The sequence below is a fragment of the Nylanderia fulva genome, unplaced genomic scaffold, assembly GCF_048542155.1.
Source record: "Nylanderia fulva isolate GAGA-0341 unplaced genomic scaffold, ASM4854215v1 Scaffold102, whole genome shotgun sequence".
Classification (NCBI taxonomy): domain Eukaryota; kingdom Metazoa; phylum Arthropoda; class Insecta; order Hymenoptera; family Formicidae; genus Nylanderia; species Nylanderia fulva.
In genome coordinates this window covers 184,766-199,592 of record NW_028189215.1, presented here as the reverse complement: position 1 = coordinate 199,592, position 14,827 = coordinate 184,766, and the positions used below count along the sequence as shown (strand labels likewise).

At 39.5% G+C, this 14,827-nt stretch overlaps 1 protein-coding gene across 1 annotated transcript; it reads left to right on the top strand.

The window, feature by feature from the left end:
• The first annotated feature begins 10,364 nt into the window (after positions 1-10,364).
• Positions 10,365-11,288, top strand: LOC146725150 (uncharacterized). The gene has a single exon (XM_085484168.1). The coding sequence runs from the start codon at positions 10,365-10,367 to the stop codon at positions 11,286-11,288; it is 924 nt and encodes a 307-aa protein (XP_085340294.1).
• Positions 11,289-14,827: the final 3,539 nt, after the last annotated feature.

Below are 14,827 nucleotides of genomic sequence, written 5' to 3'. Positions count from 1 at the left end.
TTTTATTTATTACTTATTTATTTATTTATTTATTTTATATATATATATATTTTACTTTAATTTTTATTTATTTATTATTTTATTATTTATGTTGACATTTCCTAATATATATATATATATATATATATATATATATATATATATGCGATATTTTAAATTTTTTGACGGAAGAAACCACCACCTTTTCGCAATTTCCGTTGAACAACGTTATGTAGGTCATACAGTAGTACGACAAAATAAATAAAAAATAAAACGAATAAAATCTTTAACACTTTTTAATAAAAAGACGTACATATTGATCAAAAGTGGAATTATTTAGTTGATATTTAAAATATATTTTGTACAACCGGCGCACGAAAAGTCGCCCTCGTTTTGGCTTAATTGTTCCGAACGAGCAATCAATAAACATAAACGGTAATAAATCAATCTATTTCTCCATGGATTTTATGACTCTTGTTATTGTATCGAAACGGTCGTCAAACTGACTCTTGGCAAATTTAGATATCGCGCACATTCGGGATTCTCATCGACCTTCCGAGAATTTTCGAGATCTTTACGAAATATATAAGCGATTAAAAAACGGGAATCTCCAGACTTCTTGTCAGTCAATTCGAGCGAGCACACAGCGATTTCGGCGAACGAAATAAACGAGCTATTAGATATTTATTAAATTTCTTGAAGAAAAGCCTTCTCTGAGGAAAGATTCTTGTTGAGACGTGCACATAACCTCGCTGTGTACCCTCGCCGGGAATTCCGACAATTGACGTCAAAGAGCTATGTGCATGTGTATAAATCAGGAGAATTGATGCAATCAATTAGTAGGTATACAACACGGGTTCTAATCCGGGTCCTCTGAGGGAGGTGCGGGGCGGGGGGGTTTTCGGTGGCGAGGGGATATGACGTCACGCGGGCGGGGGGGGGGAGGGTCTTATCAGCAGATAAGAGGCGATTATCGGATAATGTTATACCTGATATGTTTATAAACAAAAGATAAATATATATCTATTACAGCGATATCTATTACAAGATAAGATAAGCGGCATCTTTGTAAGATATCTATTACATAAACAAGATAAGATAAACAAATATCTAATACAACGATATCTATTACAAGATAATCATATATAAATTATCTGCGGCGAACGCGTCGAGACATGTTTTCGCGGGGGATTGCATTTCGCCCTCGCGGTACCCCCCCCCCCCCCCCCATAAGCGGCGGTTCTTCATTGTTATTTTAGGAAGAAATACCAGCGGCTGCAGGAATTTATAAACAAAACAAGCGCCGAAAATCTGCGGCTGAGCGCGGCTGCTAATCAAATATCAATTATTACGTTATCTATTTCTGAGAACTATCCACGGGGAGAAATCAATCGGGGAAGTTAAACAAAAACTGTGAAATCTTATACCGTTTCTTTGGCGAGCGCCGAAAATCAGCGGCCGCTTTATAATCAGATATCAATTACTACGTTATCTAAATTTTTCCTAGAAACAATTCTTACGAATTATCACCGGAGAGATACGCATACCGGGGAAATTAAACAATCGTTCGTACGTTGACGAACAAAGGGTTGAACGGGATATATAATGAGGACCCTGATGCTGCCGGGTCAAATCAAAGTACGGTGACCACGAGAGCGCATGCTTTCCTCATTCGGTGTGCAAGATGTTTGTCATGCTATCAAGTGCTTCCGACATTCTCAGTTTAAGTGCTGAATAGCTGCAATATATTCCGAAGATTGTTTTACTGCAAAAGTGCGGCTATTTCGTAGAACATTTGTGGGACAAGCTTGCGGAGCACATCAAGGATCCGGAAATTCAGACATATCGTCGCTGTCCTGAGCATTACAATTGACCGTGGATGCGAACGCACATTAACGGTCCAGCACCGATGATTAGGGATTGCAGCGAATGTCAGCGAAAATAAGCTGAGGTTAGTGACCACAAGTGTAATACGTGTGAAAAGTGACAGACAATAAATATGCAACCAACGAGTCGTCGCGAGGGAGTGCCGTTGCATGAGATGCCATTCGAATTATTGAAAGTTGGTGTGATAGTCAATGCCAATCTAATGGAAAAATATGTGTCCAAGTGTCCCGATGAAATGGAAAAAACTGATAGTGCAGTGTATAGAAAGGAAAGGGTTAAAAAGTGGGAAAAAGAAAGTAAATATTCCTATTACGATTGGTTGAAAGACTGTGATAAATGTATCGACATTTGGAAGACCAATGTCCACCACCAGATAGATATAATGGGAATTTAAAACCTGGAAAATTATTGCTCTTTTATGAAAAATCACGGAAAGCTCGCATTACCGAACTTGAAGAAAAAAGAAAAGTAGTACGCAGAATGTGCCTAAGCAAAGATACCAGTATGCCCGCGCTTACGAGCAAAACTCATGTAAATTCAATTGTGCAGGCAATACATGCGCGTGAAATAGGTTTCAAAAAACGTAAAACAAAAGAGCTGTATAGAAGCCTCTTTGCAAATACTTTATATGATTCTCCATGTAAAATGATTCATTGGCGAAAGCCATGAAAACAACACATAACAGAACTTGATAATTCCAATGATTACCATTAATGTCAATTAAAAAAGTGAATGCAAAGAGTATATTAGTGTTTATGAGATAAGTTTTATCACGCGTGGATAAAAGGATTGTAGTGAATGTGTCGAGACATATTTTTGTGGGGTGTAAACAGAACGATAATCGGCTCCTGGCCCGGCTGCTCTTTTATAATTGATCATTTTTCTTTCTGAGATAAGTTCGATCGCACGTGAAGTACAAAGAGCTGAACGGGATATATAATGAGGACCTATGCGCTCTCAAATCCTAGTCCAGGATTTGACAGCATACTAACCGATCCTCGAAAAAAAGTTTATTTGGCTATACGGAAGTGCGAAAGTAAGAACATTGACTTGTATAAGAATTGTGCAAACTTGTGTTTAAAAATGGAAAAAGACATTGTGATCGACGTTTCTGATGACGAGATGGAGGTCATCACGATCTCCGATGACGAGGCGGTCGACGAGGTGGTCGACGACGACATGTACGACCCTGTGTACGACAGGGAGGTGAATATCGTCCTGGACGGTATAGCAGAAATGGAGTTCGAGCCAGACATCGCTGAACAAGAAGAAGAAGAAGACCAACCACTCCACGACGATGGGTACGAAAGTGATGATGATCGCGTGATCAAGTCGTCTCGCGAGATTACGCCAAATAATGTGGAAATCTTATCCCTCGATGAGAACACGAGAGTGTGTGTGTTCTATTCGTACGCGTCAACGTACAGATCTATGAAAATCTGCATTCCCTGTTTTATGAGAAACAGGGATAGATTCGCGACAATCACACCCATCCAGAGGCATGAGACAATGCGATACAGGGATGTACCGCATCATTACTGCAGCGACTGCCTGGAAAGATTGTTTACAATCTTCCTGAGCAACATGTGTCCAGTATGCCAATGATGTAAGTATATATATATATATATATATATATATTAAAATACCAAAAAATATAATATAAAAATATTAAATTATTATATTTCTGTGTGCAGGTGCCGAGGCATAGTCCGCCGCGTGAGCTTCTCTCTCTTTCGCAGTCGCCGCATGGATGCGGCCCGCTGGTTCTCTTTCATTCATGCCTCTCTCGCCACGCCGGCTCTCTTTCGCGCCTCTCTCGCCGCTGAATCCTAGCGTGAGCCGCCGTACCTCTCTCGCCTCCGACGGCTTTTATATATATATATATTTTGCATAATTTTTTATATATCGTTTATATGTTTATATATCTTGTATATCGTTTTATATAGTTTTACATAATTTTTATTTCATATATCTTTTTTATATTATAATAATTACACGTTCACACACACACACACACATATATATATACAAATTTTTGTAAATATACACACATAAAATTTATAATAAACTATATTTTACCTAAAAAATTGTACAAGTAAACCTTATCGTTTTCCCATCCCTTACCTAAATTTATCTTTTTGAAAAGATAAATTAAAATATAAAAAAATCATTCTCTGCATCATCATCATCTCTTCTCTCGATGCCGCCGGATCCAAGCATGGCCCGTCTTCTCTCTCGCAAATGCATGGGAAAGCGCGCGCTTCTCCACGTGTCTCTCGCATGGATGCGACCCGCCGACTCTCTCGAACGCGAAATGTAAACATTCGACACTTGAAATGTTTTTGAAATAGATAGCGCCTAGTGATATAGTTTTTTGTAAAGATTTTTTTAAGTAGGGTACAGCCTGTGGAGAGTGAGTCTGTCTCTGCAATGGGCATCATAAAGTCTTTGGCAGTTATAGAGTGAATATACATTTGTGGCCACGAACATTTAAGAAAATGGGTTACGATTTTAACAACTGGCTCCCCGAAATTGTAAGTAATACAATTTATTTAAAAATTATTTCAACTAATATTATAATTTATTTCAAAGGATATTTTGATAGTATTAAAAATTATCATATTTTCTTATTCTTTCAGTTGGTAAATCAAATTAGTGATAATGTAAGGGTATATAGGGTGGAACCGGTGGAGGAGCATTTGACGGAGACGGATAGGATAAGGATAATGAGGATGGAGGAGCGGCGTCTCTTTGATGAAATGTGGGGCGACAACGAGGAAGCCCGCATGCGAGAACTCATATATGCATCACCACATAATATTTTACACCTTCGAGAGCTGTTCGGGTTGGTTCCATATCCACCTGAGCCTGAGGTGAAAGATTGGAACGGTAAAAATAAAATTTATAATATTGTATTATAATTACAAATTAATAATTGTTCTGCTTACAGACGAACCGTTCGTTCCAATAATGCCTCAAGAGCCCGATTGGTGCCTGGCGGAACTATTTGATCTACCAGACCCGTACGACGTTAGGCCTCAGCCTCAGTCTACGACATCGCCGTCGCCACTGTAGCCCGCCTCGTCCCCGCAATCACCCTTTTTGTCATTAAGGTTTTATTTTTCATTTTTTTATATCTTTATTTTTTATATTTTTTATTTTTATATTTTTTCATTTTTATATTTACACACACACACACACACAAATGTAAATTTACTCATATTTTATAGATTAAAAAAAAATATTATTATCAAATAAGTGTATTTATTTTAGATTAAAATGTCCTCCTTACCTCTTGTTCCCTTTTAAATTATAAGTCAATATATAAAGAAATTATTAAAAATTATCTTAAAAGCTCTCTGAGATGAACCTCTCGCGTCTTCTCTCTCGCGCTCGCTCCTCTTTCCCTCTCTTTGCGCTCTCCTATGATGCATTACCTATTGCATGCGTCTCTCTCGCGCTCACATCTTCTCTCTCGCGTGCGCCTCTCGCTGCAGTCTGTATTCTTTCTCTCTCTCACTCTCACGCTGCGTCTTATTTCGCCGTCTCTCTCACGCTACCATATCAAATCATAGTCCAGGATTTAACAGCACACTGACCGGTCCGCAAAAAGTTTATTTTTCTGTACTGTTTTACGTAAGTGCGGAAGTAAGAACATTGACTTATTTAGTGTTCTGAAATTGTAGAAACATGTGTCCAATTCCTATGGATAAAGACATCATTGTGGTCGACGTTTCTGATAACATCTCTAATGACGAGATGGAAGTCATCACGATCTCTGATGACAAAGTGGTCGACGAGGTGGTCGACACGATGAGGAAGACTATGACATGTACGACCCTATGTACGACAGGGAAGTAAATATTATCCTGGATGATATTGAAGGAGAAAAGGAGATTGAGCCGGGCATATTCCAACGAGAAGAAAAGAAAAAAGAAAAAAAAAGAACACCAGCCATTAATCGATGATGGTTACGAAAGTGATCGCGTGATCGAGTCGTCTCGCGAGATTACGCTAAACAATGCAGAAATCGTATCCCTCGATGAGAACACGAGAGTGTGTGTGTTCTATTTGTACGCGTCAACGTACATATCTATCAAAATCTGCATTCCCTGTTTTATGAGAAACAGGGATAGATTCGCGACAATCACACCCATCCAGAGGCATGAGACAATGCGGTACAGGGATGTACCGCATCATTACTGCAGCGACTGCCTGGAAAGATTGTTTACAATCTTCCTGGGCAACATGTGTCCAGTATGCCAATGATGTAAGTATATATATATATATATATATATAAGTATATATATATATATATATAATATATATATATATATATATATATATATATATATACTTACATCATTGGCATACTGGACACATGTTGCCCAGGAAGATTGTAAACAATCTTTCCAGGCAGTTGCTGCAGTAATGATGCGGTACATATATATATGTTGTACATATATATATATGCGGTATATATATATATATATATTAAAATACCAAAAAAAATATAATAAAAAATTATTAAATTATTATATTTATGTTTGCAGGTGCCGAGGTACAGTCCGCCGCGTGAGTCTCTCTCGCCTCTTTCACAGCCACCGATGCGGCACGCCGGCTCTCTCTCTCTCTCTCGCCGCGCTGGCTCTCTCTCTCTCTCTCTCTCTCTCTCTCTCTCTCTCTCTCTCTCGCCGCGCTGGCTCTCTCTCTCTCTCTCGTGCTTCTCTCGCCGTATCTCTCGCCGGCTCTCTCGCCGCATCGCTGAATCCAGGCGTGGATCCCGAGCCGCTGTACCTCTCTCGCCTCCGACAACCTTTTTTTTATATTTATTTTTATATATTTTTATATATCTTACATAATTTTATATATCGTTTATATGTTTATTTTATATAATTTTTATTTCATATATCTATTTATATTTGTATCTTTTTATAATTTTATATAAATTTTTAATTTATACAATTTTATAAATTTTATATTATAATAATTACACATTCACGCGCGCGCGCGCGCGCACACACACACACACACACACACACACACACACACACACACCCACATACAAATTTTTGTAAATAAACACATAAAATTTATAATAAATTATATATTATATATAAAAAATTGTACAATTAAACCTTTTTGTTTTCCCATCCTTTGCAACACCCTGCTAGCATATAAGAAAGTAATTAAAAGATAAATTAAAATAAAAAAATCATTCTCTGCATTAGCATCTCTTTTTTCTCTCGCAAATGCATGGGAGAGCGCGCGCCTCTCCATGTGTCTCTCGCAGCCGCCGGATTCAAGCATGGATGCGACCCGCCGGCTCTCTCGAACGTGAGATGTAAACATTCGGCACTTGGTTTGTTTTTCGAAATAGATAGCATCTGATGATATAGTTCTTTGTGAAGATTTTTTAAGTGGGGTACAGCCTGTGGAGAGCGGGTCTGTGTCTGCAAAGGTCATCATAAAGGTTCGAACGTTCATCGAAGCAGCAACAGCAGAAGCATCAGCAAGACCAAAATAAAAAAATGACGGGAGGATATTTGCACGGCCCCGAAATAGTAAGTATAGTAATTTAAATACATGTAATATTTTTTTTATATATTTTTATATTTTTATATATTTAATATTAATTTATTTCAGATGATCCAAACCCTCATCTTGAATAGGGAACCGGTGGAGCCGAGGGTACCGGTTATTGAGGAGGAAGAGGAGGAGGAGAGGCAGGGACGTAGCGAGTGGTGGGAGCCCACTGAGGAACAGTGGATCAGGTCGCAGAGGACGAGGAGGCGGGAGCAATTGGACTACCTGTGGGGCGACGTCCAGTGGCTCCGCGATCTAGAGGACCACTGCCCGGGAATTATGGAGAGCGCGTTCGACCTGGTGGAACTGTTTGATCCACCAGAGCCGTTCGATTGGAGCCCGATTCTCCGGAAATTCGAAGGCGAGGACTGGAACGGTAAGAATAAAATTTTTTAAATATATGTTTATTACTGTATTATATTTATAAATTAATAATTGTTCTGCTTACAGACCCGTCCGACGTTTTAGTAAGGCCTCAAGAGCCGTTCAATTGGGGCCCGGAAATCATGGAGAACGCGTTCGACTTGGTGGAACTGTTCGATCCACCAGAGCCGTTCGATTGGGGCCCGATTCTCTGGAAACTCGAAGGCGAGGACTGGAACGGTAAGAATAAAATTTTTTAAATCTAATAATACTGTATTATATTTATAAATTAATAATTGTTCTGCTTACAGACCCGTCCGACGTTCCAGTAAGGCCTCAGCCTCAGTCTCAGCCGACGCCATTGCCCCACTACCGCCGTTGCCGTCGCAACCCTCGTCTTCGCCATCACCCTTTTTCTCATTAAGGTTTTATTTTTTTATTTTATTTTTATATATTTTTTTAACTTTATATATTTAAATTTTTATACTTTGTAGCGGAATTGCGACCGCTTAAGTAAGTGAGATCTATATATATACAAGGATAGATACCGCAGGCTTATCGGCGGACGATCTTTGTCTCGGTTTCTTTCACGCGCAATCGCGGCGGAGTATACATATCCGTTTATCTCCTGCGAAAACCTATGAAGCGGGTGGTCGATTTATTCGTTTATCGAAAGAAAGGACCGACCAGCGACCGACGGAGGTCGACGACCTTTTGATTTTTCAGTATACAAATGACGAGCTCGACGCTCGTCAAGCAGTACTCAGTCCAGCCTAGTCGAGTAAAGATCGCGTCCCGGTGTAACCCTCGACCCAAATAAAGAAAATATTATACTTATGTTTTACGTTTACCTCGTACCTAAGTTTCCCTTTCCCTTTCTCCCGTAATTATCCCTTACAAAATCAGAAGTGGGATTCCACCGGCGCGTCTGAGTACCACGAATTATGTCAGAAGAAAGTTTTATGTGCTATTTATGAACATTATTACGCGTCTACGTTGATCTGTCCAAGGGAGGATACCACCGGCGCGTCTGAGTACCACGAATTATGTCAGAAGAAAGTTTTATGTGCTATTTATGAACATTATTACGCGTCTACGTTGATCTATCCAAGGGAGGATCCACCGGCGCATCTTAGTGCAACGAATTATGTCAGAAGAAAGTTTTATGTGCCATTTATGAACATTATTACACGTCTACGTTAACCTGTTCAAGGGTGATTGTGATCACGGAATTGTGATTAGATAACGAAGACGACTTGGTGATTACGAGTGTGATACTGTCCCGGACGACGAGTCACGATGAGCACCTTAACGATTGTGCAGCTTAAGGACAAGTTAAAAAGTAAGAACTTGTCGACGGCGGGCTAGAAGGCTGATCTGGTGAAGCGGCTACTGGATGCTGGAGTGCCACCTGAGAAACTGGCACTGGCGGGACAAGTGTCAAACAAAACGCATGAGCTACAGGACGACGAGCCTCGGGCAGGTGCAAGTGACGAAGGCACCGTCCCATCGGCGAGAGAGATCGAGTTGCTGAGGAAGGAACGAGATCTAGCGGAGCGCGAAATCGAGCTTTTAAGAAGGGAACTCGAGTTAGCAAGGACGCCATTACCAGAAAGAGACGTATCCGAACGAGTAAGTGAGAAAGTGGCAGGACTTCAAGGACTTCATTAGTGAATTCAGTGGTAGCGAACTAGATTATGACCATTGGGAGAAGCAGGCGAAGACACTGCTCGCTTTCTACAGTCTAGACGATCATCAGGCCAAGGCCCTGATATGTAGCAAACTGTCCGACAAGGCGCTCAAGTGGTATCACTCGAGAACCAATTGCGTCGAACTAAGTTGTGGCGATCTTTTCCTGGAGCTACGAAGGATGTACGGGCAACGAGTGGATCCACTGAAGTTGCGACGCCAGTTGGAGGCGAGAATGTGGAGTGTAGGTGAGACCTTCGCGGATTACCTCCACGATAAGGTGACCCTCGCAAATCAAGTGCCGATGACAGGCGGAGAAATGATTAGTTATATCATCGAAGGCATACCAAGCCAGGAATTACGCACGCAGGCCCGATACAATGTTACCAGTCAACGGACGAGATACTGAAGGCATTTGTAAACGTTCCTGCTCCGAAGGGGGCTCCCCCTCGTTCATCGGCTACCATGGCGGGCAAGAGTAAGCTGCAGAATAAGGAGCAGAGTAAGGAGTAAAAGTTCAAGGATACAAGCCCTAAGAAATGTTACAACTGTAACGAGGATGGCCACATCGCGGCTAAGTGCACGAGGCCTAGGCAAGAACGAGGATCGTGTTACAAGTGCGGTAAACTGGGGCATCGAGCAGCCCAGTGTGATGATAACAACGGATCAACTAAACAAGGCGTTTACTGTCTGGCGAGAGAGCAGACGGAGAGCGGCGACTTTTGGCGAAGTATCGAATTTCAGATAAGTGATGGAGAAGGTGACCCTCGCAAATCAAGTGCCGATGACAGGCGGAGAAATGATTAGTTATATCATCGAAGGCATACCAAGCCAGGAATTACGCACGCAGGCCCGATACAATGTTACCAGTCAACGGACGAGATACTGAAGGCATTTGTAAACGTTCCTGCTCCGAAGGGGGCTCCCCCTCGTTCATCGACGAAGTCGTTAGTATTAACCTTAACACACTGATCGATTCTGGCAGTCCTATCTCTTTCGTTAAAGAGCGTTACGTTCCGCGGAAATATATTATCGCCGATTTAGATTGTGACCGATTTGTCGGAATAAATGGCAGCGGCCTAAGAACGGTAGGTTGTGTAAATGCGACAATCATTTTCGAGCATGAGAAATACGCGATAGTGTTACGAGTTGTCCCCGACGATACGATGCAAAATTCAATTATAATGGGTCGCGATTTTATGAAGAAAGCAAGATTGTCGATAAGTAGCGATCGCGAGGTAATTGATATTATGAATATCGATCTTAAAAGAGATGTCAGCGTGTCGGCACATGATATACAAATTAATGATGATCTTTCGTTTGAGGTGAAGCAACAAGCACGCGATTTATTCGAAACGAGTTATATAAACGCCCCGAAGCCATCGAAACCGGCGGTGGAAAATATTATGTCATTTACTTTTACGAATAATGAACCGTTTTATTGCAAGCCGTGTAAACTTTTGTATTATGAAAAGAATAAGCTGCGGGAAATTTTGGATGAACTGATCGCGAAGAACGTTATCAGAGAGAGTACATCCGAATACGCGTCACCTATCGTATTAACAAAAAAGAAAACCGGGGAGTTAAGAATGTGCGTAGACTTTAGGAAGCTCAATAAAGTCACAACGCGTGATCATTTTCCACTTCCGTTAATCGAGGATCACTTAGACTTGCTGGAGAATAAGAAATATTTTTTTACGCTCGATCTTAAGGACGAATTTTTCCATATAAAAATGCACGAAGAATCAATTAAATATACCTCGTTCGTTACGCCGTTCGGGTAATACGAATACTTGAGAATGAGCCCCCCTTAATTTCCAGCGGTATATTTCACAGGTTTTCAAAGAACAGATTGACGCTGGTGATATTTCGGTTTACCTAGATGACTTTCTCATTGCGACGGAGACCATTGAGCATCATCTCAAGATATTATGAAAAGTTTTCGAGTTACTTGTAGCGAATCAATTAGAGCTGTGATTAGATAAATGCAGGTTCTTGTAGACAAAACTAGATTATCTAGGCTACACCATTACCAATACAGGTATCTGGCCGACGAATCAAGGTCTAGATGCGGTAAAAAATTTCCCTATGCCGCGAAACGAGCGAGACGTGCAGAGCTTTCTAGGCTTATACTCCTACTTTCAAAAACTTGTAGAGAACTTCTCTATTATAGCTAAACCATTGTACGGCGCTATTAGAAAGAATACTGATTTTCAATTTGGAGAGACGGAGAACCGAGCGTTTCAGTCGTTGAAAGATCGTTTAATAAACGCGCCTATTTTGAGTATTTATTCTCCATAGAGCGAGACCGAATTACATTGCGACGCGAGCGCTGTCGGTTTCGGCGCAATTTTATTACAAAGGAAATCGGATCGAAAATTACATCCGGTCTTTTATTTTTCGAAGAGGACGACGGACGTCGAGTCGAGATATCATAGTTATGAATTGGAAACACTAACGATAATCTATGCGCTCAGACAATTCCGTACTTATTTGCTGGGAATCAAGTTTAAAATTATCACCGACTGTCAAGCTCTGACTTTAACGCTGAATAAAAAGGTTATATCTATAAAAAGGTTCTAAAAACGCTCTATCTAGAAATTCTCCCACCTGCCTCGCTGTCCCTATCTTTACTAATAACGATGCCCTTCCTGAACCCGTACCTGGTTGTTCTCGCGAAATCCCACGTCATAATTTACAAACTATAGAAAATAACCCATTAATAGAAGACGAGTATTCTAGCGGTGAGGACGAAGTCAATAACAATCAGGAAATTATAAATAAATTAGAATGAAGGCGATTTTTTATTCGAGGAAATACTCCAACTCGAGGAGCCCCGGAAGACAGATTTAATTATCGTTACCGAAAATCGCGACAGCTTATTAAAACAAAATGATACCCACGTAATTTTTATTCGACAAAACGGAACTCCCTACGATAACGGTTCCAAAGAGTACCGAGACGCCAATTTATTGCCAGTATACGAAAATTTTGAAAATGGTAGTAATTTAATCAACCAACTCGGGCTATTTAATAATCTTTATTTAATATTCACGACGTTTCGGCCATGGGTTTCGGCCCTTATCAAGTGCTACAAATTATAATAATGACAATTATTAGAAAATTAAAAAATTAATTAAAAGTAACTGAGTAACAATAAATATTTCCACACATTAATATGTATCCTACCTAAAACACAACTTTCTATATAGAAACTTAATTTCTGATCTTAAAATGTGACATGATATAATGTGAAACAATTAACTATACTATTGTGTTGGTTTCAAGCTCTTTATATACTCATTACTTCGATCAAACTAAACGACCTTTATTAGTTTATCGTAAACAATATTTAGATTATCCGTGTCTTTTTGTAAATTGATTGTGTTGTCAAATTTTTTGATAAAAAACATCTCCGCGATTTCTCTTTTTCGTACATATTTCTCATGATGTAAAATTTCAGGAGCGGACCAATCAAAATCATGACCATTATCGAATTTATGATTACTAATGACTGAATAATTACTATTGTGTACCTTTATGTTATTAAAATGTTCTTTTATGCGTGTGCCTAATTGTCGTTTAGTCTGACCGACGTATGATGAGAAACAATTTGCGCAGTTAATTTTGTATACAACTCCTGTTTTTTCTTTTAAAGGCAAAGGATCTTTGACACGTTTGATTAGTGTATTCAATTTTTTCGGTATACAATAAACGCATTGCATGCCCGTAGATTGCAATAATCTCGAAACGTCTTCACTTAGTTTTTTGACGTACGGTAATTTTATGATGCGGTCAAATTTTTCACTGACTAAATTATCATTGTCAACATTGCGATCGTCGTTTTTTTCGTGTCTCAAGTAATTTTAGCCTATTTTTTATAAACTTATTAACCACATTCGACGGAAAACCATTGTTTATCAGTATCGATTTAACCTTAGCGATGTTTGCTAGATGAAAACTGTCGTCCGATAGTAAAATCGCATGATCGACCAGACTAAAAATGGTATTCTTTTTGTATTTAAAGGGATGGTTTGAATAATAATTGATATATCTACCCGAACAAGTGGGTTTCATAAACCAATTAGTTAATAGAATACCATTCTTTCTCATCACAGTAGTGTTCAAAAAATTAATCGAGTCGTTACTTTCAATTTCATGAGTAAATTTTAATCTAGGATGATAATCATTAAAAACCGACAAAATTTCATCAACACCCTCGCATGGGATAATTGCGAAAATATCATCCACATATCTGCAGAACCACGAGGTTTTGAAACTCAATCTTTCTAGGCAGTTAGTCTCTAAATCATCCATTACGATATCCGCTAATATGGGTGAGAGCGGAGACCCCATAGGACTGCCAAAAATCTGTTCATAATACTGTCCATTAAAAACAAAACTAGTAGAGTCTAATATGAACTCAATCACATATAAAAATTGGGAAAGATTGAATTTCGTGTTGGTTGAAATGTCCATCCAACGCTTTTTTACGCCGCTGATTACTAACTCTTTCGGAATATTCGTAAACAGGGAGGTAACGTCTAATGACACTAGTAATTCGTCATCAGTAATCACCTTATTCCCAATACTCTCGACGAAGGACCAACCATCCTTAACAAAAGATCCCGGTTTCTTAATCGAATTAATAAGTATATTATGGATGTAGTTAGAAAGATTATACAACCTGAAAATTTTGAACTTGAAAGTGTAGACGGTGAACGATTGTGTTTTCAATAGATATATATAGGAGGAGACCAGATAAATGTGAGTCAGGAAAGAATCCGGATCAAATAAGGAATTATTATTAAAGTATAATGTTTATTGCGAAATCAAGGTGCCTCTTGTCGTCCAAATACGAAATGTTCCCTTATCTCTTCCCCGTCGCTCCGACCTCGGCGGTCCTCTGTCCGATCGTAAGAAAGAGTGTCTGAGAGTCCGTGATGAAGCGTAAAAGTGCGTCAAAAGAGAGAGTTCGTCTACCAAAAATCGCTGATACTTATATCGCTCCTAATTTTCCTTAATAATCCCTTCCTATCATACTTGAGCCAATCGCTAAGCGACAACTAACCCGTGCTCTGGTTTGTTTTCGAACGGTCGCATCTGTTATTTTCTACACCGATCAAATCTCTTATTATTCGCACAGAGTAACATAAATATAAATAAATAACCGAACACGAGGACGAGACGACAAGGCGACAATAATATGATGGCGTGATACATACTCTTGAAAATAATAATCGCACGCCTACAGTTCGGCCATTCTGACATTTTGGCCGTCTCGGTCAAACGATAAAATAAAGCAAAATAAAATACGCAAGTC

Coding starts and splice junctions, on each gene's coding strand:
- LOC146725150 (XM_085484168.1), top strand. CDS start 10,365: ATGTTACCAGTCAACGGACGAGATACTGAAGGCATTTGTAAACGTTCC.